This window comes from Gasterosteus aculeatus, chromosome 1 (assembly GCF_964276395.1).
Source record: "Gasterosteus aculeatus chromosome 1, fGasAcu3.hap1.1, whole genome shotgun sequence".
Taxonomy (NCBI): Eukaryota; Metazoa; Chordata; class Actinopteri; order Perciformes; family Gasterosteidae; genus Gasterosteus; species Gasterosteus aculeatus.
Genome location: NC_135688.1, coordinates 10,717,949 through 10,739,462, shown reverse-complemented (window position 1 = coordinate 10,739,462; position 21,514 = coordinate 10,717,949). Strand labels below are relative to the sequence as shown.

The 21,514-nt window shown below is 46.0% G+C and overlaps 3 protein-coding genes across 8 annotated transcripts; 2 read left to right on the top strand and 1 right to left on the bottom strand.

Moving 5' to 3' along the window:
- The first annotated feature begins 95 nt into the window (after window positions 1–95).
- Window positions 96–13,365, top strand: itpkcb (inositol-trisphosphate 3-kinase Cb). Its single transcript, XM_040188307.2, has 8 exons — window positions 96–349; window positions 1,547–2,749; window positions 9,560–9,659; window positions 9,744–9,957; window positions 10,196–10,400; window positions 10,946–11,047; window positions 11,315–11,386; window positions 11,530–13,365. Exons 2-8 carry the CDS (start codon window positions 1,727–1,729, stop codon window positions 11,737–11,739), a joined length of 1,926 nt encoding a protein of 641 aa, XP_040044241.2. The 5' UTR covers window positions 96–349; window positions 1,547–1,726; the 3' UTR covers window positions 11,740–13,365.
- actmap (actin maturation protease) lies at window positions 13,068–16,908 on the bottom strand. Of its 3 annotated transcripts, none has more exons than XM_040188405.2 (7): window positions 16,401–16,908; window positions 16,078–16,272; window positions 15,492–15,560; window positions 14,987–15,111; window positions 14,614–14,743; window positions 14,448–14,518; window positions 13,068–13,869 (listed from the first exon to the last, which is right to left on the bottom strand). In XM_040188405.2, exons 2-7 carry the CDS (start codon window positions 16,260–16,262, stop codon window positions 13,532–13,534), a joined length of 918 nt encoding a protein of 305 aa, XP_040044339.2. In that variant the 5' UTR covers window positions 16,263–16,272; window positions 16,401–16,908; the 3' UTR covers window positions 13,068–13,531. The 3 variants fall into 3 exon arrangements, with proteins under 3 accessions (XP_040044339.2, XP_040044348.2, XP_077954440.1); XM_040188414.2 differs by having other exon boundaries at window positions 15,764–16,272; window positions 16,401–16,636; XM_078098314.1 differs by lacking the exon at window positions 15,492–15,560 and having other exon boundaries at window positions 16,401–16,619.
- Window positions 14,990–19,213, top strand: snrpa (small nuclear ribonucleoprotein polypeptide A). 4 transcript variants are annotated; one of them, XM_078098316.1, is made up of 8 exons: window positions 17,021–17,054; window positions 17,169–17,208; window positions 17,511–17,592; window positions 17,691–17,863; window positions 17,975–18,151; window positions 18,278–18,439; window positions 18,518–18,606; window positions 18,699–19,213. In XM_078098316.1, the coding sequence occupies exons 3-8, from the start codon at window positions 17,520–17,522 to the stop codon at window positions 18,856–18,858; spliced, it is 834 nt and encodes a 277-aa protein (XP_077954442.1). In that variant the 5' UTR covers window positions 17,021–17,054; window positions 17,169–17,208; window positions 17,511–17,519; the 3' UTR covers window positions 18,859–19,213. The 4 variants fall into 4 exon arrangements, with proteins under 4 accessions (XP_077954441.1, XP_040044359.1, XP_040044368.1 ...); XM_078098315.1 differs by lacking the exons at window positions 17,021–17,054; window positions 17,169–17,208 and adding an exon at window positions 14,990–15,077; XM_040188425.2 differs by lacking the exon at window positions 17,169–17,208 and having other exon boundaries at window positions 16,955–17,089.
- The last annotated feature ends 2,301 nt before the right edge of the window (window positions 19,214–21,514 follow it).

Below are 21,514 nucleotides of genomic sequence, written 5' to 3'. Positions count from 1 at the left end.
AATAAATGTAAATGTTAAGGATCCGCAATAAAGGTGTTCTATATTTTGCCGGTAGACTATTTTTGATGCTACAATGAATAAATCCCAGGTGTAAGTGAAGGCAGCGCTTTTGTACGCTGTCTCAAGTCGCGTGTAACGTGTAACGCAGTCTGTTTGTCTCTTTAACTTTCGCTGGCACCGTTTTGACGAGAGCGTTTCCGCTTTAGCTTCAAACGTACAGACACACACACGCACACACACACAGACACACGCACACGATCCTGCTGTGAGGTTATAAACCTGCACATCTTTGTCAGCCTCTAACAGCTGCTTCTCACACACACCGGAGGAGAAACTCGGGACCCGTCTGGTACGTTTCTACTCGTGTGTTTCCATGTGTAACGGGATTACATCTAGATTTGTATTTTCAGCTTCCAGACGTCATGAAGCTACATTTTTGTGTGTTAAATGTTTCTAAGATTTTTTTCTTTCTTCCTCAATTGAGGAAGAAAGAAACATCTCTTCGTGAGCAGACCTCAGGAAGTTAAATAAATGAATACATTTTTATAGATCAGCATTTTGTTTGAGAAACGTATTGGCTGGAGATGATGGACTTGACTGTCATGTAGACATTTTTTTAACAGGTTCATGTTTGTCAAGTATGCATCACTGTTTGATTGTGCGTGTTTAAAAGGATCAACTCAATGTCATCACATAGCACAGGACTCTCAGTCATCCATCCCTGCGTGAGTCATTGTGTATCATTATGTACGATTATGTACGATTCTCGATTACACAAGAATGTCCTCAAACGTGTGTGCGTGTGTGTGTGTGTGTGTGTGTGTGTGTGTGTGTGTGTGTGTGTGTGTGTGGTGCAGTATGAGCTGTTCTTTCCTTTGTTGTTCCTTTCTGTGAGCATTCATTCCTCACAGCAGGGTGACTGGTGCTGTGAATAACAGCCTCACTGTGCCGCCTGTAAAGTGATTTCAAATTTTCCAGTGTGATGAAGTGTCTTTTAATAAGCCAAAACGCAACGATCTTGTGGAAAATATTACTGCGAAAACAGAAGTGTGGGAATAGCTATCAGTCGCGTGGAATACATGACTGATGCATCGAGGATTTCATCCTTCACCATTTATTTTACATTATATAAATGGATACAATTCACTTTCATTACAGATACCCTTCGGTGTCCATGTGAAAATGCTGCGTCTAGACACGGGAGGGCAGTATCACTCCTACCAGTGAAACGCAGCCCGATACTCCCTGAAACCTGACATAATGTACACCCAATAGTTTTATTGTCCTATTTAGATAACCCATCGTGTCATGTTATCCCGGGAGTTTACGCTCAGTGTTTGTGCAGTTACTCTGACTCACCCTCCCCTCGCCAATATTCGACCTGGAACAGACATTTTCAAAACTACCAAAGGGCATTTTTATCTGTTAATTACAGTTCTAGCGATCCTGTTAATACATTGAAATGCAAGGGTGTGCTTTTCTTTGCAGTAGGCTGTTACTCATGCATGTTTGTGCCACATTATTCATCATCTGTTTGTTCTCACAGATCAACAGAACAACTCCGACGTGGGGGGGAAAAAGGGGGATGGAACTATTTAAATCCCCCCCTCCAGGCTTGATATGTGCATCGTATGAGTAATGGATTACTGTACATAGGGTAGGGCGCTTTTTTTAAACCAACCTCTGAGGGTGTGTCTGGGACACACTTACTACTACGGCAGGCAGGATGGGACAAACTCGCTCCGCTGCTTTGCGCACCGCCGACATTCCAGACGGAGCAACATGGAAAGCGGGCGAAGCAACCCAGCGGCTCCGGATCTGCAGATTTAGGAGCGGAGAGAAGCGTCGCGCCGGCCACATAAACGGGAATCAGATGAAAAACAAAGTGCTATCGTGTCTAGGAAGGAGAAAGCGAGACTCCAGCCCGACACGAGCGGATTCGGGTCGCGGAAACGACGCCGGAGATCGAGCGACGCACCGCGATCGCAGAGCAGGAAAGTTGCCGCGAGACGACCGGGTTTCTGCGGTGGAGGAGCTTCGAGCGCCCCGAGGTCCTTTCGAGTCCCCGCCCGCCCGAGGTGATCATGTCGACGCTATTCAGCACGTCGTGAACCCGGAGGAAACGGCGGCGGCGACGGGCTCGTCCGATGAGGAGCGGACATCCCAGCGAGAAGACAATGCCTGCGCCCCCCCGACGAGGGCCATGAAGGATCTGCCACCGCGGGGGGCCCCGCGGGGTCGCGATGTGTTGCCCGAGGCCCCGCAGGCTCCGAGCTCGGGCGCAACGGATCGTGAACCGACGACAGGTGCCGAGGGTGAAGTGACGAAACGGGACGTTTCATGTGGAGACAAAGCAACCGGGGACCGCAACGAGCTTAGTCCGGCCCCAAATGACTCCGATCGGCCCCCACACGGTCCCCCAGAAGGCCAAAGTTTCCCAGGACCCATACCGAAGCTCATTATAACCCGAGACCCCAGCCCGCCCCCGGAGCTGACCACCGTACGGTCGGAGCTCGGCGGCGGCTCGTGTCTGGACCTCCACCCGGACGACGAGTCCCCCTGCTCGGACAGCGGATGCGGAGGATCCCCCGCGCTGATGCGCTCGCTGAGGAAGCTGTCCAACTCGTCCTCCATCGGCCTGTCCTCCGCCTCTTCCTTCGAGGAGTCCGAGGACGACTTCACCGGGAGCGACATCGAGTCCAGCCTGTCTCCGGCCCGGTCCATGTGCAGCCCCGACGACGGGACAGGGGTGAGTGCGTGCATCTTTTGTTTGGTAGTCACGAGCGATCACGTCACGAGCTGCAGGATGCACAACGAAACACAATCCTAGAGAGGTTTTAGTGCCGTGGTTACCAAGAATTGCACAATGGACAACAATCCGTGGCAGCCGTGCAGTATTAGTCATGCATTCCTGAGCAGGTGTACAATTAATGCACAGACAATGGAATAGGGAGGACTGCAGGAAACACACACAGGTCAGCAGCCTTAGAGCATGAAGACACACTGTTCATTGTGTCCACGGTCCCATTCCAGACGTCATTACGTCCCACTGATGTGGGTCGAATCATCAGGCGTTCAAACGCTGGTTTTAAGGTTAATTCACACCAGCGTTGAAGTGCTGCTGTGCGAATGACTGCAGCAGAGCGTTGGTCTGAGGGTCAGCGACTCATAACTTTTCATTTGTCTGATGTGCGGTTGGAGTTCTTAATGAAATGCAGTTTGCAATGAAACAATGAAAACGCAGTTTAAAGCTTCCAAGTAGGAAGTATTGTTTCGCCCCGAGTCCTCCGAGTCATCAAGCATCAGATATCCCATTCTTATCTGTTTTCCAGAGAAAGATAAACGGAGGAAATGGGCCTCTTGTTGCCTGATAACCAATGTATGGCTGTATACGTTTTCACAAGTGTGTCACAGCGAGCGTGCTCCGGTGAACACAAAGGTCAAGTAGCCCCAAAAGCGGCAAAACATTAATCTAAAAATAAAGTAGTAACATGACCCACAGCAAACACTTCAACTTCATTCCATCTTAATGTTTGAACTGCATGTCAACACAACTACGGTGGGAAAAAAATAAACTACACAATAGTACATTATTATTGAGTGAGTCCTAAGATGCTGAAGTGAAGAAACATGAGAAAAGATGTTCGTTTTGGAGGGTCCCCGCCCCTCCCCCTCTGTTCTGTCTTAATTGTCATACAAAGCACAATGGGGTCTGTGGGATCTGTGTAGCACATGGAGCACCGGGTAGGTGTTGGCCGAGTCCTCACGAATGCATCTAGTTAACAATTCAACGGTCCCAACATCTGCTCCCTTATACATACAAAGAAGAGCAGATGTGCTAATCGACCTGAGAGGACCCCGTCTGACGATTATTCATCTCTATTATAAACGGGGCGTCCTTAAAGGTCTGGTCTCAGGTAAATACAAAGGCTCCAAACACGGAAAGTCTGACAATACAAAGAGGCAGATAAGTCACGGTGGAAAGTTAGATTACCCATTTTATAGCCTTATTTGGTTGAAAACCGTTCGGGCCTCATTATATGTATATATCCCAACGGCTCAGATGATACATGTAGCCTCAGGGTGTTTCAAACCTTTATTATTAGCATTATTGATTAATCTGCCAGCTATTAAAAAGTAAAAACAAATGATAATGACCTTCTGGGACATTTTCAATTTTTTTTTATCCGTCCTGTAAAGCACAAGATATTTAGTTTACAATGTAACAAAATAGGGTAAAGAAGCAAAACAGGAAGGATGCTGAACCAGGGTGTTTGAGTTGAGGCTGCATAACACATCGATATTATACAATATATTGTCTTTTATTTTGGGTACGTCTAGTCTTTTCCTGTTTTTTTAAAAGCTACATTACAGTACAGTGACGACCTTTTTGTGACTTACCAGACGGTTCTGGCTGTTCTGTTGTTTTCCCGTTACCCACATAGTCATTCTATCCACATTACTGATAAATACTTATATTTAGGGAAAGCACCAACGAGCACGTGCATCAGTCTTTCATACGTCTACTGGTTTCTCAGTCACATTTCTCCACGTGATCAACACAACGACTGGCTTCCAGTTTCAGTATCGATCATTTGTAGCAGTGGACAGCGGACGTAGTCATTTCCCAGCTGTGACACTGACACCCAGGAAATGAGCAATCCGAGGAGTTGCGCTTGAGCTGTTGTAACGGACACAAACATGCCGGCCGGTGTGTTCTGTTCACATTCTCCTCTCCTTCGGTTTATTTATTTTTCTGTCACACGGAAATTAAATATGAGGACGCTTTATGTTTTGTGGTTATTGGCTTTAAAAAGCTGCAGGCACCTTTTCATCTCCCAGACACAAAAGGTGCATTCTGTTCACTCGGTTAAGTGAGCAGATACTTGCTCAAACATGCATACTCAGAGTGACACACACACACACGCACGCACACATGCATTGGTAGTTCAGCGTGTCATGGAAAAATGGGCTGAAGGCAGAGCCGGTTGCTAGGCAACATCGTTGCCATATATGGTACTTTTTTTTCTCTTCGTGTCTTGTTCTCTTTCTCACAAACACACACACACAAATACACACAGTATTGACTATGTCGCTGGCATTTTAATGTAATATTACATGTTAATTCCTACATGTGACTGCTCAGCCAACAATGCACATTTTATATTATAATGTATTATCAGATTATGAGGCTCTTTCTCCGACCTTTTCTATTTTGCACCGAAACCCTAGGCGGCATGCAGTGGAACAGAAAACGAGAGGAAAATGAGTGTATGGGGACTAAACACAGACAAACGATGGAGTGAAACTTTGATCACGTGGCCCACGATTGCTGATGAGTCTTCTTATTTATGCATGCTTATTCACATGAGCCACAATTGCAGGCTTGTTTTCCGTAGCACCCATTGTACAAAGCCCCACACATCACACCCACACTCCTTATACACATAATTCATGCTGCAAAGAAAAAGAAAAGAAATATACTTCACAGGAGTACGTATTCAGATCCCTTCGTTTAGTCAACGTCACACTGTCACGTTTCATCATTTGGGTATTATCACTGCATCAGTGTGCAAGTGGCAATTTACATCTGTAGTTGGTTTACATGTGGCTGAATGTAACCATTTCGTGTACCCTAGAAAATAAATAAATTTAGTGGAGTAATAGGTACATTATTATTTTTACTTGTAGAAAAACTATTTTATTGTATACATATTTTTTGTACTTTTTACTTTTCATTTCATTACTGGTGAAATGATGTTGTTCAGAGCAACGTTTTCTCTTCTAATGAATATGAGACAACTGTAACATAAGATTATTTGACCATTTAAAAAGCGTGTTGGCTTGGCTCTTAATAGTAAAAACTCTTTGTCTACGCATAAAAAGAGTTGACGCGTCAATGATACTTGAGCTATGACATAAGTTAGGACTGGAACTTAGATAAGGAATTTAGATATAAAGGTACTATCATCATAAATTCTCCAGTTCATTATTTGCTCAATGAATCAGTTAATCCATCGACACTCGACAAGTGAAAAGTTTTGAATTTTTTTTTTTGTCCAAAACATGGTGATGAGTAATTGTCTGATTCTTCACTGAAACACGGTGATCAGTACACATTCCACATTAGGCAGCGAGGACGCACACACACTCGGGCATAATAAATACATTATCTAATTTAGAGCCACGCCCTCTTCTGTTCCTCCAGCGACCCACCACAGCGATGAAGACTTGAGTCAAGGGAAAGGGATGTGGTTTTAGAGCAGTGAGGTAAAACTGACAACACCTGAAAACACCCTCACTGTACGCACACGCAGCTGATGGCAGTCGTTTGACAGGTTCTATACACACACACACACACGCACACACACCCCTGTTCGTTACGTAGTGCTGAGGAATTTGTCATGCAGACAAAAGACGGGCATGTTGTCCCTGCCCCCATGAACCTGGCAGCGGATTGGCTTCGGGTCGGCCCGGTGGGGATTAGGGGATGAGCGAGCGGGAGGGAGGGAGGGAGGGAGAGAGAGAGAGCGACGGGTGAACAACGGTGGGACGAAAGTGAGCGGAGAAGACCACCAATTGTGTGGCGGTTGCACCTTGAGAGGGGACGGGGCGAGGGCGCCCGGTTCAGGCAGGGAGAAAAAAAAAAAGGGAGAGAAAGTGGTAATGCGCTTGATCCGTAGAGAACATATATTGACAAAGGCTTTCGAGAGGAAGGGAGGAGTGACTCTGTGTTGAAACAGGAGTTATTGTAAATTTAAATGACAAAAAGAGGGTGTAGAGAGCGAGCAGGGGAGGGGGGGATTATTTCCCAGGCAACACGAGCCTCAGTGTACAGCAAAGGCTTTACCGACTGCAGCGGAATACCTGGAATAGGTGAGGGCATTAGCTCTGAGCCAAGGCCGGACCCGCTAACGGGCCGACGGGTGGCGGTTGGTGGTGGTGGTGGTGGTGGGGGCCTGCGGGGGGCCTGGGCCGATGGTGCGGAGCGCTTGGTGCTGGCTACGTTCCCGGTTGGTCTCGGGTGCCGTGTGCGCTTGTGTCAGCGCCTGCCTCCTCCTCCACTACTGCTCTGTCTGCCAGGTAAGAAAGGGAAAGTGGAACATGTTGTTCCACGGCAGCGATGCACACCGTGTATTCGATTTACGTCATGCAGATTATATCACATGCGGGTTCCCGCATTGTTAGCGTGCGATTGGTATCCCGGTCTACTGTGACTGGTACACGTGTAACTGATGATCCATCAATCTGACAAGCATGTCATACTCTATACAATCAGCTGATTTTGGAGACTTGTCAAATACACTCTAGCTAAGAGTGTCCCAACCCCACTGCTCTCAGTGATAGCAGACTAAATATTAACAATAGTTTTAGCCAAGTGGGTAAAGTGGCCTCCTCCTTTAATGTGTTAAAACATCTTAATAGAGCAGCTATCTAACCCAAGAAATAATAGAACATTGGTATAATATAGTACAGTATTGTATAGTGTGTGTGTGTGTGTGTGTGAGGGGTTGAGCAGGGGACACTGTAAAGACACATCATTGTGTGGAGTGGGACTTCTCCCTGTATGACCGTGGTTGTTGTCACCTGGACAGCAGTGATGAAGTTAAGGGAAAAAAAGAGAATGCCTTTCGGGGAGAAACGGATTAAATTTGAATTAAGAGGAAGCGGTGGAGACGCACAGCAATGTGACTTTAATTTAAAGCGCAGGGCATATAAACAACACCGGCTTCGGGGAATGCAGAGGAAGGGTTCAATACGTTGTATAAAAGAGACGCGCTTCACTCGGTTTGAATTGAGACGACCAGCCCGGCCTTTCACATGTCACCGTCTGCATTAGACGTCTCCATTAGCAGCACCGACTCTTTGCTGCGACTGGTCATTTTAGTCGGGATGCATTTGATCCCAGCGTGGAAACGCATTGAGCTGTCAGCTTGAAGCAATTACAGAGAAAGCCCCCCCCCCCCCCCCCCCCCTCGATGGCATAAGAGTGGAAGAAGAGAGATGGAGATCATGGGTTTCTGCTTGACCTTTCTCGCCTGTCGAACCTCCCCCGACGAGGACAAAAGAAACCAACACCGTAAAGGCCAAGTGGGAAATGCAGCCGTGTTCCTGCGGAGTAAACAGCGCTTGTGTTTTAGTCCACAGTCGGATGTCATTAGGGAGCTATTTTTGCACCACAGTGTTGGCGTTTTCTCAAAATGAGTCTTGCGGTTGGTTCAGCCAGCAGGAAATGACAGTCTGTGTAAGCTTTACAGGGAGACCCGGTATTCATATTGTGATTGTTCTTAATAAGTAGTTTATTGTAATGCACCCACAAAAAGACACAATTTGAATTACCCAGAGCAACAAACCGCTTGAACCTAAATGTCGAGTTTGATGCTGTGATTTGCTGTGAAGACCTGCCGGACTAATAAATACTCTGCATAGCTGAGTGCTACGTTCATAGACCCCTGTGTCATCAACCTCTCGTCCCTTACAGCTTGGAGGCCAAGCGCTTCTGTCTGAAGGTGGATTTAGTTCGGTTTTTAACAGTTTGTATTGAGTTGGGCAGATTGTTTTTTGTGCTGTTCTGAAAAAGAGGATTGCGCGTCTGTCAAAGCAACTCCTGCTGTGCACATTCATGAGAAAACGAGATAACTCATTGGTGGACACATTTCAGTTGTAAAACTTTATAAATTCTTCTTTGGTGGATCTTCATTTTTTTTTGTTGTATCGTGAGAGCGTTTCAACACAGCAGCTGTGGAAAGAATGCATGTTAGAGAGCATAGATAAGCCAACATGTAAACATGGCAGAGATACACCGGACAAAGTGCACCTCAGTCATTCACAGATGTTATTTGGTTATAAAAAGATTAGTTTTTATTATTATAGCCTCACAGCCGTGTTTTATTACTCAGATTAACCCTTTTTTTTCTCCATGTCACTCAATCTTGAACCTTGAATCTTCATTCGCAAAAGTTGTAGAAATGATGTGTACAGCATTTATTAAATATGAGACGAGAGAAACTACCGTCAGTAACGTAACGTCAGTCAATTCTACTTTGACGTAACATAAACACACACATTCCCAACACTGAACTGGCTGTCGGTTTGTTGGGATTTCCCACAGACCCTTTCTGGTCAATCGATGACATGTTCCTCTCTGGTTGCTTACGTCAAAGCCCCCCGGTGCACGCTGTCCTTGGTCCGGTGTTTCCCAAACACAGATAACTACACACACACAGGTTCTGACAGTGAGTCTCTGTTTCACGAGGCTTTGGTAAATGTTTTATGACTGTACTTTTTCATGTAAGTTGTGCACCTGGCCTTACCCCGAGGGGAGGATCGGTCCAATGTCTACAGACGTGTGATGTGTGCGTGCGTGTGTGTGTGCGCGCATATCACAGGGTGTGTTTTCCTTTAATGAATAATCATTCTCTTGCCTGTATTTAGCCCATTGCTTCATTGTGACCAGAAAAAAAGAAGCGCTCGCACCGATTAGTCGCAGCTCCGCGTGAAGACCTTCGCCTGTCCTGTAACAAGGCAATGACGCTCCTCGTTGTCGTTCTTCTTCCAGAATAAGTCCTGGCAGAAATTGAAGACCATGGTTCACTGGTCCCCCTTCGTCGTGTCCTTCAAGAAGCGTTACCCGTGGGTGCAGCTAGCTGGCCACGCAGGTACACAGTTTGCACCACTGCTGCTTAACGGCATCGCGCACGGTGTCGTCTTCGGTGTTTAATCCTGTCGTTCTCCGTTTCCAGGTAATTTCCAGGCTGGGGAGTACGGACGCCTGTTGAAGCGGTACTGTGAGTGCGAGCAGCAGTGCCTGCAGAAGCTGATGAAGGACACGCTGCGGCCGTATGTGCCCGGCTATTATGGGATAGTACAGAGAGAGGAGCAGGACTACAACCTGATGGATGACCTGCTGGCTGACTTTGACTCGCCTTCCATCATGGACTGTAAAATGGGCAGCAGGTGAGACTCGGCGCAGGATGATAGATGCGTAATTGCGAGGCAAACATTTGATACTGACATTTGATACCAAGATGATACCAAGATGATACTGACAACGCAATTTTAAGACACTTGTGAGCCGTGAAAAATGCATGAGAATAAGGACATGGGGGGGAAAAATGGAAAGAGGGAGGAAATATTGTAAATCATTCAAATGACTAAAAAGAAGGAGCTAACGTTATGAGCCTTTCCGTTTCAGGACGTACTTGGAGGAGGAGCTGATGAAAGCCAGAGAGCGTCCACGATTGCGAAAGGACATGTACGAGAAGATGGTGGCAGTGGACCCCGGGGCCCCCACTGAGCAGGAGAGGGCCCAGCAGGGAGTCCTCAAACCCAGATACATGCAGTGGAGGGAGACTCTCAGCTCCACGGCCACGCTGGGCTTCCGCATTGAAGGCATTAAGGTCAGAGGTCATCCTGGACACGCCGCACTGTTGGCATGCCTGAGTGTGTTACTTAGTGCTGGTGAGAGGCCAAATAGTTTCTAAAAGAAGCAAACCCCTGAATGGGAGTAAATATTTATGGACCGCATGGACCACCCACACTAGAGAGGGAATGGAAAACTAACCGCGTTAGTCCTGTTTCCTGTTTGTTCTTTTAAAAATCAATTGAGGCTGTTTGTGCGGTTGCACCAATAAATTAAAGTTACTGGTGCAACCTAACAACCAGCACACCTCGTGAACCCGTGAGTATTAAAAAGCAGCCGTTTTGTTTCCCAGTTGAACCAGCTGTGGCTTTGTTGTTGTTTCGTCCTTGTCCTTCTGGTTTCACCCTCACCAAACATTAAAGGTAGAACACGTAGTCGTACTGATGCCGCTGATATGCGTGCTCGGCAGGAAACAGGATGTGAAGCTGAAATGAAAATGGAAGCTTTAAATCAATTAGTTGAAAATAGAAAAACAAAGAATTTAAACTGATGTAACTAAACATCTTTTTTTCTCCCCTACAGAAATCCGATGGAACTTGCAGCACCAACTTTAAGAAGACGAAGCTCCGGGAGCAGGTGATGCAGGCCTTGGAGGACTTTGTAGCTGGCAACACTCAGATTTTGGTAAGTCACTAGTAGCTACTATGCTGGTACCGACCCTTTAAAATGAGTATAAAACTGCGAGGGAGCTTGTTACTTAGCAACGTGAGGCGCCAGGCCAGCTCCTTCACCCTGTTTCAACTTTATACTAAAACAAGTTAGCTGGCAGTATCTAAATATTCAGTTTAAGGACACGAGGCTTTAGACTCATGGTTAAGTGATAAATAAGTGGAATAAAATAGATTTTTGGTTATTTTCTCTGATACATATCTTAATTTCTTCTTTCCTTAGAAACTGTACCTGCAGCGGTTGGAAGAACTTCGATCCGTCCTTGAGCAATCGCACTTCTTCCGCTCACACGAGGTGAGGCACACCGACACGCACTCAAGCTTTCGCGATTTCCAAACCGACTCGTCGGCCGAGTTTCCGATATGGTTTTGCCAGTAGTAGCGCCATTGCGCGAGTTAAAGCTTAATATACCCGTCTCTCCGGTTCCTCTGCGGCAGGTTGTGGGCAGCTCGCTGCTCTTTGTGCACGACGCCTCGGGGAAGGCCAGAGTGTGGATGATCGACTTTGGGAAGACGGTCCCCCTGCCGGAGCCTCGCACCCTGGACCACCGAACTCCCTGGTCGGAGGGCAACAGGGAGGACGGCTACCTGTGGGGCCTGGACAACCTCATAGACATCCTCAGCTCTATGCTCCCACAGACGTCGTGAAACGGGAGACTCCCCACAAAACAATGAGGTCCAGAGATACTCGGCCGGAAGGGTTTTAAGAAGAGATTACACAAACTGAGACTGAACAAGTATCCAGGTGTCTTTATCCCTTTGCATCAGTTTAAGGAGAGGATGAATCAAGTCAAGCTCAAGATTTCTAAGTGGATTATGCCAAAGGGACAGATGGCTTGTTAACAATTGAGGCAAAGAGTAGAAGAAAAAGAAGTGAGTGCAGAAACTCTTGTGACGCGGAAAGACGAGAGTTCCGTCTGAATTCAAGCACCTCTGCAGTCACTTTTTCTTGCAAAGCACACTCGACATCCTCACCGTCTCCCTCTGTTGGTCAGAGCTGCGCACGGCACTCGCACGGAGGCGTGGAACTCTTTCTCGAGGCCTTCCAGGAGCAGTGGGTAACAGGGATAATTATTTTTGTGATGTATCATTTTTAATGTTTAAGCAACACTAAAACACTGGTCAGACCACGTAATAACTAACTCAGTGTGTAAATACATTTTTATTCATATTTTTGGGGCCTTGGTATAACCTCCTTAACTTGTCCGTGCCTAGTATTTCTAAAGAACGAGCCGTTTCATCATTCCAGTGGACTCCCGATATTTTTCTTCCAAAGAGTTCACGTATTAACTGCTTTCCAATATAATCCCAAAGTTGAACTTTTTAAAGTGTTTTCTAAAGTTGGATTTTTGTATGATGATGCAGTGAAATCTTTTTCTCATTTAACTGTACTTTAAGCAGCTTGGCGGCCATGTTTGTCTGGAATTTGTTGCACTATGGATCCTCACGAAGCCATCGAACAAATCAAGTGTGTCTTAATATGGGAAGCAGCAGTCAAGTACTGTGTTTACAGATGCAGACTTAAACTTTTATAGCATGCATTTATTTGTCACCAACTCATTCAGTGATCAGTGTTTCAACCTGCGAAGCCTTGGTGTAAAGGGGGGAACGAAACTGGAACGATTTGATCAAATGTCAGGTCTCTTTAGGATATTATGTAAAGTCTTACTGGAAAATTTGAAACGTGTCTTGCGATTCAACAATGACGCGTAATCAATATCAAAGACAAGAGTGTCCCTTTTAAACTAGAGGATGTTGCTGCGCTAAACACTCGGTTTGTGGGTATGAATCTGGCTGAGCAGGACGGAGCGATAACAAAGTCGTTATTTTTAGATCTTTTAAGTCACGTTGCTTATGAGCATGTGTGTCGTCTGTTGACTGGAATGCAACAGGTTGTCCAAAGTGACTCCAGACTTCAAGGCGTTGTTTGTCAGTGCCAGGCAGCACTGTTTGGGCAAACACTCGACTACAGGAAATTATATTTCAAATTGAGGATTTTATTTCTTCAGTGTAAACCTACTGGGGGAGAGAGAAGTAATCTGTGGTTTACAAGTATATTTCCTTGCCCAAATAATCCTCCATATTTTTAAAACTGTAACCTATCAGGTTTTCAAACAGGGTGTGGCTTTATCATTTAGTATACTGGAGTCATAGCCACATTTTATTTTTAAGGCAGCATTATTTTAAGTTGCAATGCACAGGTAGAACCGTGCAAATCGATATTGAATTCCCTGCTTTATCCAGGATATGGATGCAATAAACTGGAAATACAAATTTCACTGTTTTTTACTTTTGTCTCTGCAAACATACAACCGACATTCCAAGTTAAATTCATATACATATATATTTTCCAACCAACGATAAAATGTGTTCAATGGTCAGCACAGGATCCACCAGAGAAAAAGCACCGGCTACCACTCTGCTCCTTCCTGCGTCGCATTTACTTCTGCTTCTCCGTCCGAGTGTGGAGCATCACCACCCGTCCAGCCAGCCCGGCCTCCACCCCCCCCAGAGGGACCACATACTGGGTCCCGTCGTTCGCTCTCTTAGGGTCCATCGTCCTCAGCTGCTCGTTGCTCTCAGCGATGCTGTCCAAACTCCACAGCTGGTAGCGCAGGCTTTTACCCTGCTTAGCCAGGACGTAGACCTCTTTGAGCGCCGCATCACCGGCGGGACAAGGAGCGCCGTTGTCCACGGGGGCGTAGAGCCAGGGCAGAGTGGGTTCGGGGCGGGTGTGCGCTTCGCTCACGCTTCCCTGGTCCACACCGAGCAGAACACCTGGGACAAAACGGAAAAGACGTGGCAATGGTGTGATGATTCTCTCGCATACATGCACGGTGTCACTCAGCGTTTGCACCTTTCAATGGTTTTAATATGCTTTGTGCTTTAAGAATGCCATCAATCCAATATATAAATGAACAAGGAACATTCTTTTTAATTATTTACCCTTTAGATATCCATTTTACAGTTAATTGGCCCAGAAATATATTTTATGTATTTCAACAGTATTTTCCCAGATGTGGAGGCAAGTCGATCACTTACGCCAAACAAGTAAGAAAATTAAACTGAGAACTTCTGGAAAATGACAAATTATCTAAATGTCTTAATATGAATGATAAAATATCTTCAATAAGTCAGTCATTCAACAGTGTATTCCATTAAATGAATTACACAGACACCTGAAAAATCTGAATTTGCTGCTGTCACACAATATGCGGCCTGTGAAAATGCTCCAAATCCCCTCTATGGTGTCGCAGACTCGCCGTGGTTCAGTTTGTGAGGGATAATTAAAGGCCTTTCACAATAAAACCTCCTTTCCTGAACCGCGGTCAGGAAACACCCCTCCGGTCAGTTACCTGAAGCGACGGCCCAGTGCGCCCTGTGGCCGCTCCGCCGACACGGCTCGTGGTTGTAATCCTCGTCATATCTGAACGCACCGTCAAGGAATTGTGACTGAAAGAAGAGTCAGCAAACCGCAATCGTGTGTTTCCCATCACAGCAGCCCTCGTGGCTGTGGGATACGGGATGAGAACGGGCTGTCTCCCCCACAGGTGTGTGATGATGGCTGCAGCATTATCACCTCTAATGCCGCCCGACAGCAGTTCGGCCTTACAGCCACACACCTCCTCTGCCAGCAGGGCCATGTGGTCAGCTGGCAAAGTAAAAAGCATTTTAAAAAAAGTTGAAATTGCAGTGGTTATGATATAACTTCCGCATTTGAATTACATGGCACATCCGGAGTGGCTTATCTGTACTATCTGAAGTTATGTCAACGCTTCGTTGTCATTGGAAAAAACAAATAAACACGTGATTCATTACAACAGCCCGCTCCCTTTGTCCTTGATCCACAGAGCGTTCAGTGTCACTCAAAACAGTTTAAACAAGTTTTCGTCACCTGAAAACATTTCACCCTGTGCCGTGTATCCCCTGCTCAGCGCCGTCCGAACAACCGTTTCCATGTCGACGCACAGCGGTGGCTTTCGAAGGTGAGTGGACATCCACAGAGCCACCAGGCCGCACCTGACAGACAGAACGAGTCCCACGCCGGCAGAGTAATGACGGAACATTCAACGGGTTCATTTGTGTTATGAAGTGCTTTATACTAGTTACTCGTCATTGGAGATGTACTGATGGCCAGAGGGCCACTCTGTTTAGAGATTATTTAAAAGCCGCTCCTTTTTTCTTCATAAGAACTATAATTGACAACACTAACATTTTCTTAACTTTCTTTATTGGACAATTTAATTGTACAGCTGTTGCTGCTGCCTGTGGCTGTGACGTCACGGTCGGCCTCACATTTCCCAAACGGTTTACATCTGTGTGGGCTGGTGGCTTTCGTGACCCACAGGGCGCAACCTTTGGCAGTCCGGGTTTACAGACACCGTAGTTTACAGACTTACTGTGGACCATCTTGGATGAGGGAGGGCACATATGTGTTGACAAGTATCCACTGAAGGTCTTTCCTAAAACTGAAACACATTATATTACGATCCAGATAAAAGGCTGGGAAAAATCGTTTGTGACACCGTATTTAATGTTGCTTTTACAACCAGATTAATATTTTCAAAATATTGGCACCACCTTTCAATATAAAGACGTCCAGCACACCTGAGAGCTGCAACTCAAATATTTGACCAGCCGCTCGGTTTGTTAAGTGTTACGACGGACTCACAAATGCTTGTTACGTTTTCCTAAAGCCCCAGGTTTCTTCTTTCTTCTATTTCTGGTTTCGGCCATTCGACGGACTCTCACAAATGACAAAGAAACGCAGGAAAGCATCCCAACTGAGCAAAATAACATCAGGCATTTGACCTTTAAAAATGACTTCATCAGTTAGAATGTTGCCTGTGGCAATGACGCTTTTGACAAAAAGGTCACCTCATACGCTCCCCACTAAGAGGAGACGTTCTGCAGAACAACACGTGCGTCTTGTAACAATGTGATTGCGTTTGTTGATGTGTTGCCATCCGTCACTGTACATCTCACCTGCTCTCTCTCTGAGCGAGCAGTACGCAGGCCTCTGTGAGGTTCCCCTCCACAGCACCTCTGCTGCTGCCCACAGTCTGATACAGCTTCTTCTTGGGGGACGAGGCTGGAGTAGGTGGAGGAGGAGGAGGAGCAGCAGGTGGTGGTGGTGGAGGCGGAGGCGTGTAGGGACACTCCGCTGACATCTCTATTGAGCTGACAGAGTATTTCGGTTAGAATTGTGTGCACCTTTGGTTTAGCTCACTTACAGCAGCTCTTTGAGATGTCCAGTACACCTTGTGTGTTGGTAATGGAGACAAACCCCGCCCTTCACTTCCTCCTACCTCTCAGCTCTGCAAGCAAGGCGACAAGTTGGTGGAGTTGTCTTCGCCCGGTGTTAAATGCTTACTGTTAAATGGGTTAGAAACCCGGACAATTTGCGTTCTTCTTCGTCTCCGTCGCATTTGACGCAGCGGGGCCACGCTAGAGGCTCAGACACGTGCTAACTGCGCGCGTGTTCGTGGGTTTAACCATGTTGGGCAGCGCTTCTCTTCTTCGTGTCGGCAGGGCTCACACACGCACCAATGGCAAAGGGTCATAGCGCCCTCTACCGCATCCACCTCGCAGTGCAGGTCATAGGTTTTACTGGTTGGAATTATAGCATTGCACTTTATATAATAATAATGTGCACTGTTACTTCATGAGTTCATGTAACTATATTTTTGCCGAAGAGGGAAAAAATACATGCACTATTGTTGACTCGAGCTATCAAAACCTTCCTATCGGTTGTAACCGTTATTATTATTTTAAACATTTAATTTTTCTAAACGTTATGCTACAGCAATGTTTGGCAACAGCAGATCAAAATACATACTTGTGATTTAAGAGAAGGCGCCTGTCCCATCAGGATTTAGCGGAAACGGCCACTGTGTTGTATATTAACGCGAGAACAGAGCACGGGATTTGAGAGGTCCGAGATTTGAATTCAGCACTTCGAGGTGAGCATTCCGTCGACTAAAAGGCGAAACAATAGGTAATTTCTTGTTCATATAGACCTTTTGCAAAAATATTTGTAGACTTAGCTGTTGTTGTTTTTGTATGTGGTAACAAAGGTCATCGGGCGAAAGCTACAGAAATAAGCTTCTAGATCTGGTGAGCAAATGTTTAAGAACATTAGCTAGCAGCTAGCTTCCAGGCTAACATTAACCCCACGTTATTCGAGTCGGATTGTTTGAACCGTAGCTGCTTGGCGGCTAATAACGATTTGTGCTCTTCTCTGGTGTAAACGAAACATTTAAAAGGCTGCTTACTTTAGCATTCTTGAAGAAATTGTACTTTCTTGTTCTCGAACTGTACCATCTTGGCTGAATGAGCTTATTGTAAGTCACTGTGGATAAACGCGTCTGTTAAATGTACATTTGTTAAACGTTTCCCATACAACACATGATCTGCAGGTTTGGAAGATGGCCGCTCCGGACGTACGGCTCAATCATACCATCTACATCAACAATTTAAATGAGAAGATCAAGAAGGATGGTAAGTTTATTCTTCACTTTAACTTCTACCATTTAACACAAAATGAATGCTCCCTCCAAACAAACTGGTGGCTTCGCTCATTGTTCTTGTTTCTGCAGAGTTGAAAAAGTCGTTGTACGCCATCTTCTCGCAGTTTGGACAGATTCTGGACATCTTGGTCGCACGAAATTTGAGGATGAAGGGCCAGGCCTTTGTTATTTTCAAAGAGGTTAACAGCGCTTCCAACGCTCTGAGATCCATGCAGGGATTTCCATTCTACGACAAACCCATGGTAGGTGTTTTTCTCCCAGTGAATACGGTGTCTTTTCCAATATAACCCCTGGATACAAACCGTACGCCCTGGGATGCTTGGGTTCTTAACACACTCGCCTGTCTCTTCCAGCGTATCCAGTATGCCAAGATTGACTCGGACATCATCGCTAAAATGAAGGGGACTTATGTGGAGCGTGACCGTAAAAAGGAGAAGAAGAAGATTAAAGGCGCTGACGGCGGGGGGTCTAAGAAGGGCGTGCCGGGAGGGGGTGTACCCATGGTCGGTGGAGTACCCACTGCCATGCCTGTGAGTAGACCAGTCCGGCCTTCATTGTTAATCTACTGATCACTGAACGGGTTAGGAGCCGTGCGTTGGTGGGAAATGTCACGGCAACGACTGACCAGCCCGTTACTGTTGTACTCCACTTCTCAGGGAATGCCGGGCATGAGCCAGGCGCCACGTATGATGCACATGCCGGGCCAGCCGCCTTATATGCCGCCTCCTGGCATGATGCCTCCTCCGGGGATGGCGCCTGGTCAGATGCCCCCTGGTTCCATGCCTGGTCAGATGATGCCTGGACAAATGCCCCAACAGGTATGCTGTCATTTATATGCAACAATATGTTTGATTATTTGCCTGTGTATTTTATTCTTATCTCTACCATCCTCACAGATCGCAGAAAATCCTCCCAATCACATCCTCTTCCTCACCAACCTGCCAGAGGAGACAAACGAGCTCATGCTCTCGATGCTCTTCAACCAGTTAGTAACAACTTGCTCTCTGCATTTAATTTTTCACCTTTTGTAGTAATTCATTTTTTCGCTTGCTTGACGTGACCGTATCGTGTTTTCAGGTTCCCCGGGTTCAAGGAGGTGCGTTTGGTCCCTGGTCGTCACGACATCGCCTTTGTGGAGTTTGATAATGAGGTACAAGCCGGAGCCGCACGAGACGCACTGCAAGGCTTCAAGATCACTCAGGCAAACGCCATGAAGATCTCGTTTGCAAAGAAATAATGCTTCTCCTTTTAAAAACAATTTTAGCAATCAGTGCTCAAGTGCAGTTTTTTGTTTTTATCGTCCAGGATTACATGTAAGTATACATCTGTTGCATCAAGTTGCTGTGTATTATCATACCACACTTTCAGAACTCTTGACTTAAAACAATGGTAGTGTAAATGTATGGAATTGTTATTAATCTTACTGATTTAGTTTAATGCAGGAGTTTTGTATACATAGTATTCAAATCCTCGAGCAACCTGATGTTCCATCTGTATTTTGTTGTCATGAAGCATTGCACCCAGCGTCTGGTCTGCCAGACATTGTACCTGGAGCTTTTTTTTTTTTTCTAATTAAAATAGATTTTCTTTGAGAATGTTCTGGCTTCCTTTTCTATGTACTTAGTCGGCGTATAACCAATAGATGATGCTGAGAACCTTCTTGTCTTTCTGATGTTGAGGTGTGTTGCTCCTGTTGCTTCCGCTTTGACCCTGTTGTCATGGATTTAGCAGAAACTGAATTTTAGCGGTAAGTTAATCGAGAGGTCTCATGGAAAATGATGGCAGATTTTGCAGAAATTGCTCATGTAGCTCTTTCGAAGCCAACCATGGGTCCACCGCAGGACAAATAGTTCTTTACTTTTTAGTAGTGGAGCATAAAGGGAAATGTTGGACGGGCTTTTGTCCTGCAACAAAACGCCTTGACTGGACTGAATATTTTGGACAAATTCTCCTGAATTTCTAGAAAATGAGGTTCTTTGCCCTCTACGTGTTTTTTTTTTTTTCCCCGAATTTGTAAACTAATTGGACTTTATTTAAATTGTTCCCTAAAGTGCACTGTACATTGCACACACATCTACCAATGAAATGGTATCTTATTTGGCCCATGAGAGAAATTTGATTTTGCTATTTACTGACGCCACCCATAGTTAGATTCTCTCGTGTGTGTGTGTGTGTGTGTGTGTGTGTGTGATATATATATATATATATATATAAACCGTAGTTAATTCACTATAAAACTGAATTTCTACACCTTTTCAGAATCACATCTTGGATATTAACTTGTAATGAAAACTCTTAAGGTCCATTTTGAAGTGGATGTAATTGTACTTTCATACTCTATTGGGGTTGAACTACAGTATCCGCACCAACAATCAGGATTGTCTTGTAGACTCATTTTCATAAGCGCTGTATGGGCAGTCGACTGTGATATTTAATCAACGCAAATGGAAACAATTTGTCCAATTAGCGAATGCCTGCTGTGCAGTTTGGAGCACATCCTCAAAGGTGTTTACAAACTAATAATTACAGGCCAATGAGGTCCACAAACTCCCCTCAATGGCTGGATTCATCAAGTGCCGGGCGAAGTGATGTGTGAATCGGGCCTGAAAAGCTTAATTTAGACTCTCTCCACGGTGACGGGCGCCCGCTGGGCCTCCCGGTTCGTTGGCCCAAACTGCGGCCGTCGTAGTTGTCTTCAGGTCAGCTCCTCAGTGTACACAGACGTGCACATTCTTCTGTAGTTTCCCAGGCCTTTCTACACTCCCTTATTTTGTCTTGAGAAAGCGCTGACCTTAGCCACAAGGGCGCCATGTGTGAGTGAGTGAGTGTCGCATGCACTTGGCAACGCGCCTGGGTCCTTCCCATTCACCCAAACACAGTCATCTTTCAGTTGCGGGTACTGAAAAGGCAGCTTTCACGTGTCCGGGTGGGATGGAAGTGACCTCGGCCATCAGCTGGCGACCGCGCATACCTGCTTTCACAGGCGCTTATTGCTTTTTAAGATGGTGTTCACATTTCTTGTCATTACCCAGAGAACAGCCAGCGGGCCGGTCGTTGTACAAGCTGTGGCTAAAAACCCTGGCTTATACCTGTGTTTTTATTTCTGCATGGCACGCCAAAAATGGCATTCAGAGATGTGTGCTGCTAAACCATTTAACATTGAAACTAACTCCTAAATCTGCATTTAAGGAGGTTTTAAATTTGACAATTAAGAGCAGAAATGGAGCTAAATTGCACATTTGGGTCCCGTGCACCAGAGGTACTCGGCCACCCTTTACAGCTGTTAACATAAATGGTGATTAAAACACATTCTGTCTTAAAATTCCGCCCACAAGGACACGCGTGACCATCAGATGGTGCCAAATACACTCCCGCTTGTAACTAAGCCCACACTTGGAACGTTTGCTGCCTTTTGTCTGAGTCCGGCTCAGGTGAACCCCTCACAGCAGCCTCATATATCCGAGTGTTTCCGGACATTTAGAATGCAGCTCATGCTTTGGAGGTCACTGCCCCACGATGCAAATCAACCCTCTGCTCCTTAAGGGCCCTCTGTTCTGCTCCGGGGGTCACTGCGGAGCGCCGGGCCGCTGAAACACCACGCGGTTGTCAGGGAAGCTCTTGAGCAACAAGTTCAGGAGGGAGAGGGGGAGGAGGGAGGCAGAATCTCATTAGATTTGATGAAGAAGGTACATTGTGTGTGGAGAAGCCCGTGAAGACCCAAACAAGACGAGTCCCGGAAGTCAGATGTGGGAAGTATGCCACGTGACCGTGGGCGATATTTAAAAGAAGCCTGTACATGCCTCACGCCCGCCGGGTGTTTATTGCAGCCGGCGGCCTCGTAAAGCAGAATCATAAACGGGGTTATGATGATCAGTATGCAGGTGCGCGTAGAC

Coding starts and splice junctions, on each gene's coding strand:
- itpkcb (XM_040188307.2), top strand. CDS start 1,727: ATGGGACAAACTCGCTCCGCTGCTTTGCGCACCGCCGACATTCCAGAC. Junction 2,750..9,559: donor GCCCCGACGACGGGACAGGG/GTGAGTGCGTGC, acceptor TTCTTCTTCCAG/AATAAGTCCTGGCAGAAATT. Junction 11,387..11,529: donor ACTTCTTCCGCTCACACGAG/GTGAGGCACACC, acceptor CCTCTGCGGCAG/GTTGTGGGCAGCTCGCTGCT.
- snrpa (XM_078098315.1), top strand. CDS start 17,520: ATGGCCGCTCCGGACGTACGGCTCAATCATACCATCTACATCAACAAT. Junction 17,864..17,974: donor CATTCTACGACAAACCCATG/GTAGGTGTTTTT, acceptor TGTCTCTTCCAG/CGTATCCAGTATGCCAAGAT. Junction 18,152..18,277: donor GAGTACCCACTGCCATGCCT/GTGAGTAGACCA, acceptor TCCACTTCTCAG/GGAATGCCGGGCATGAGCCA.
- actmap (XM_040188405.2), bottom strand. CDS start 16,262: ATGTCAGCGGAGTGTCCCTACACGCCTCCGCCTCCACCACCACCACCT. Junction 15,112..15,491: donor CTCATCCAAGATGGTCCACA/GTAAGTCTGTAA, acceptor TCTGTCTGTCAG/GTGCGGCCTGGTGGCTCTGT. Junction 13,870..14,447: donor GCACTGGGCCGTCGCTTCAG/GTAACTGACCGG, acceptor GTTTTGTCCCAG/GTGTTCTGCTCGGTGTGGAC.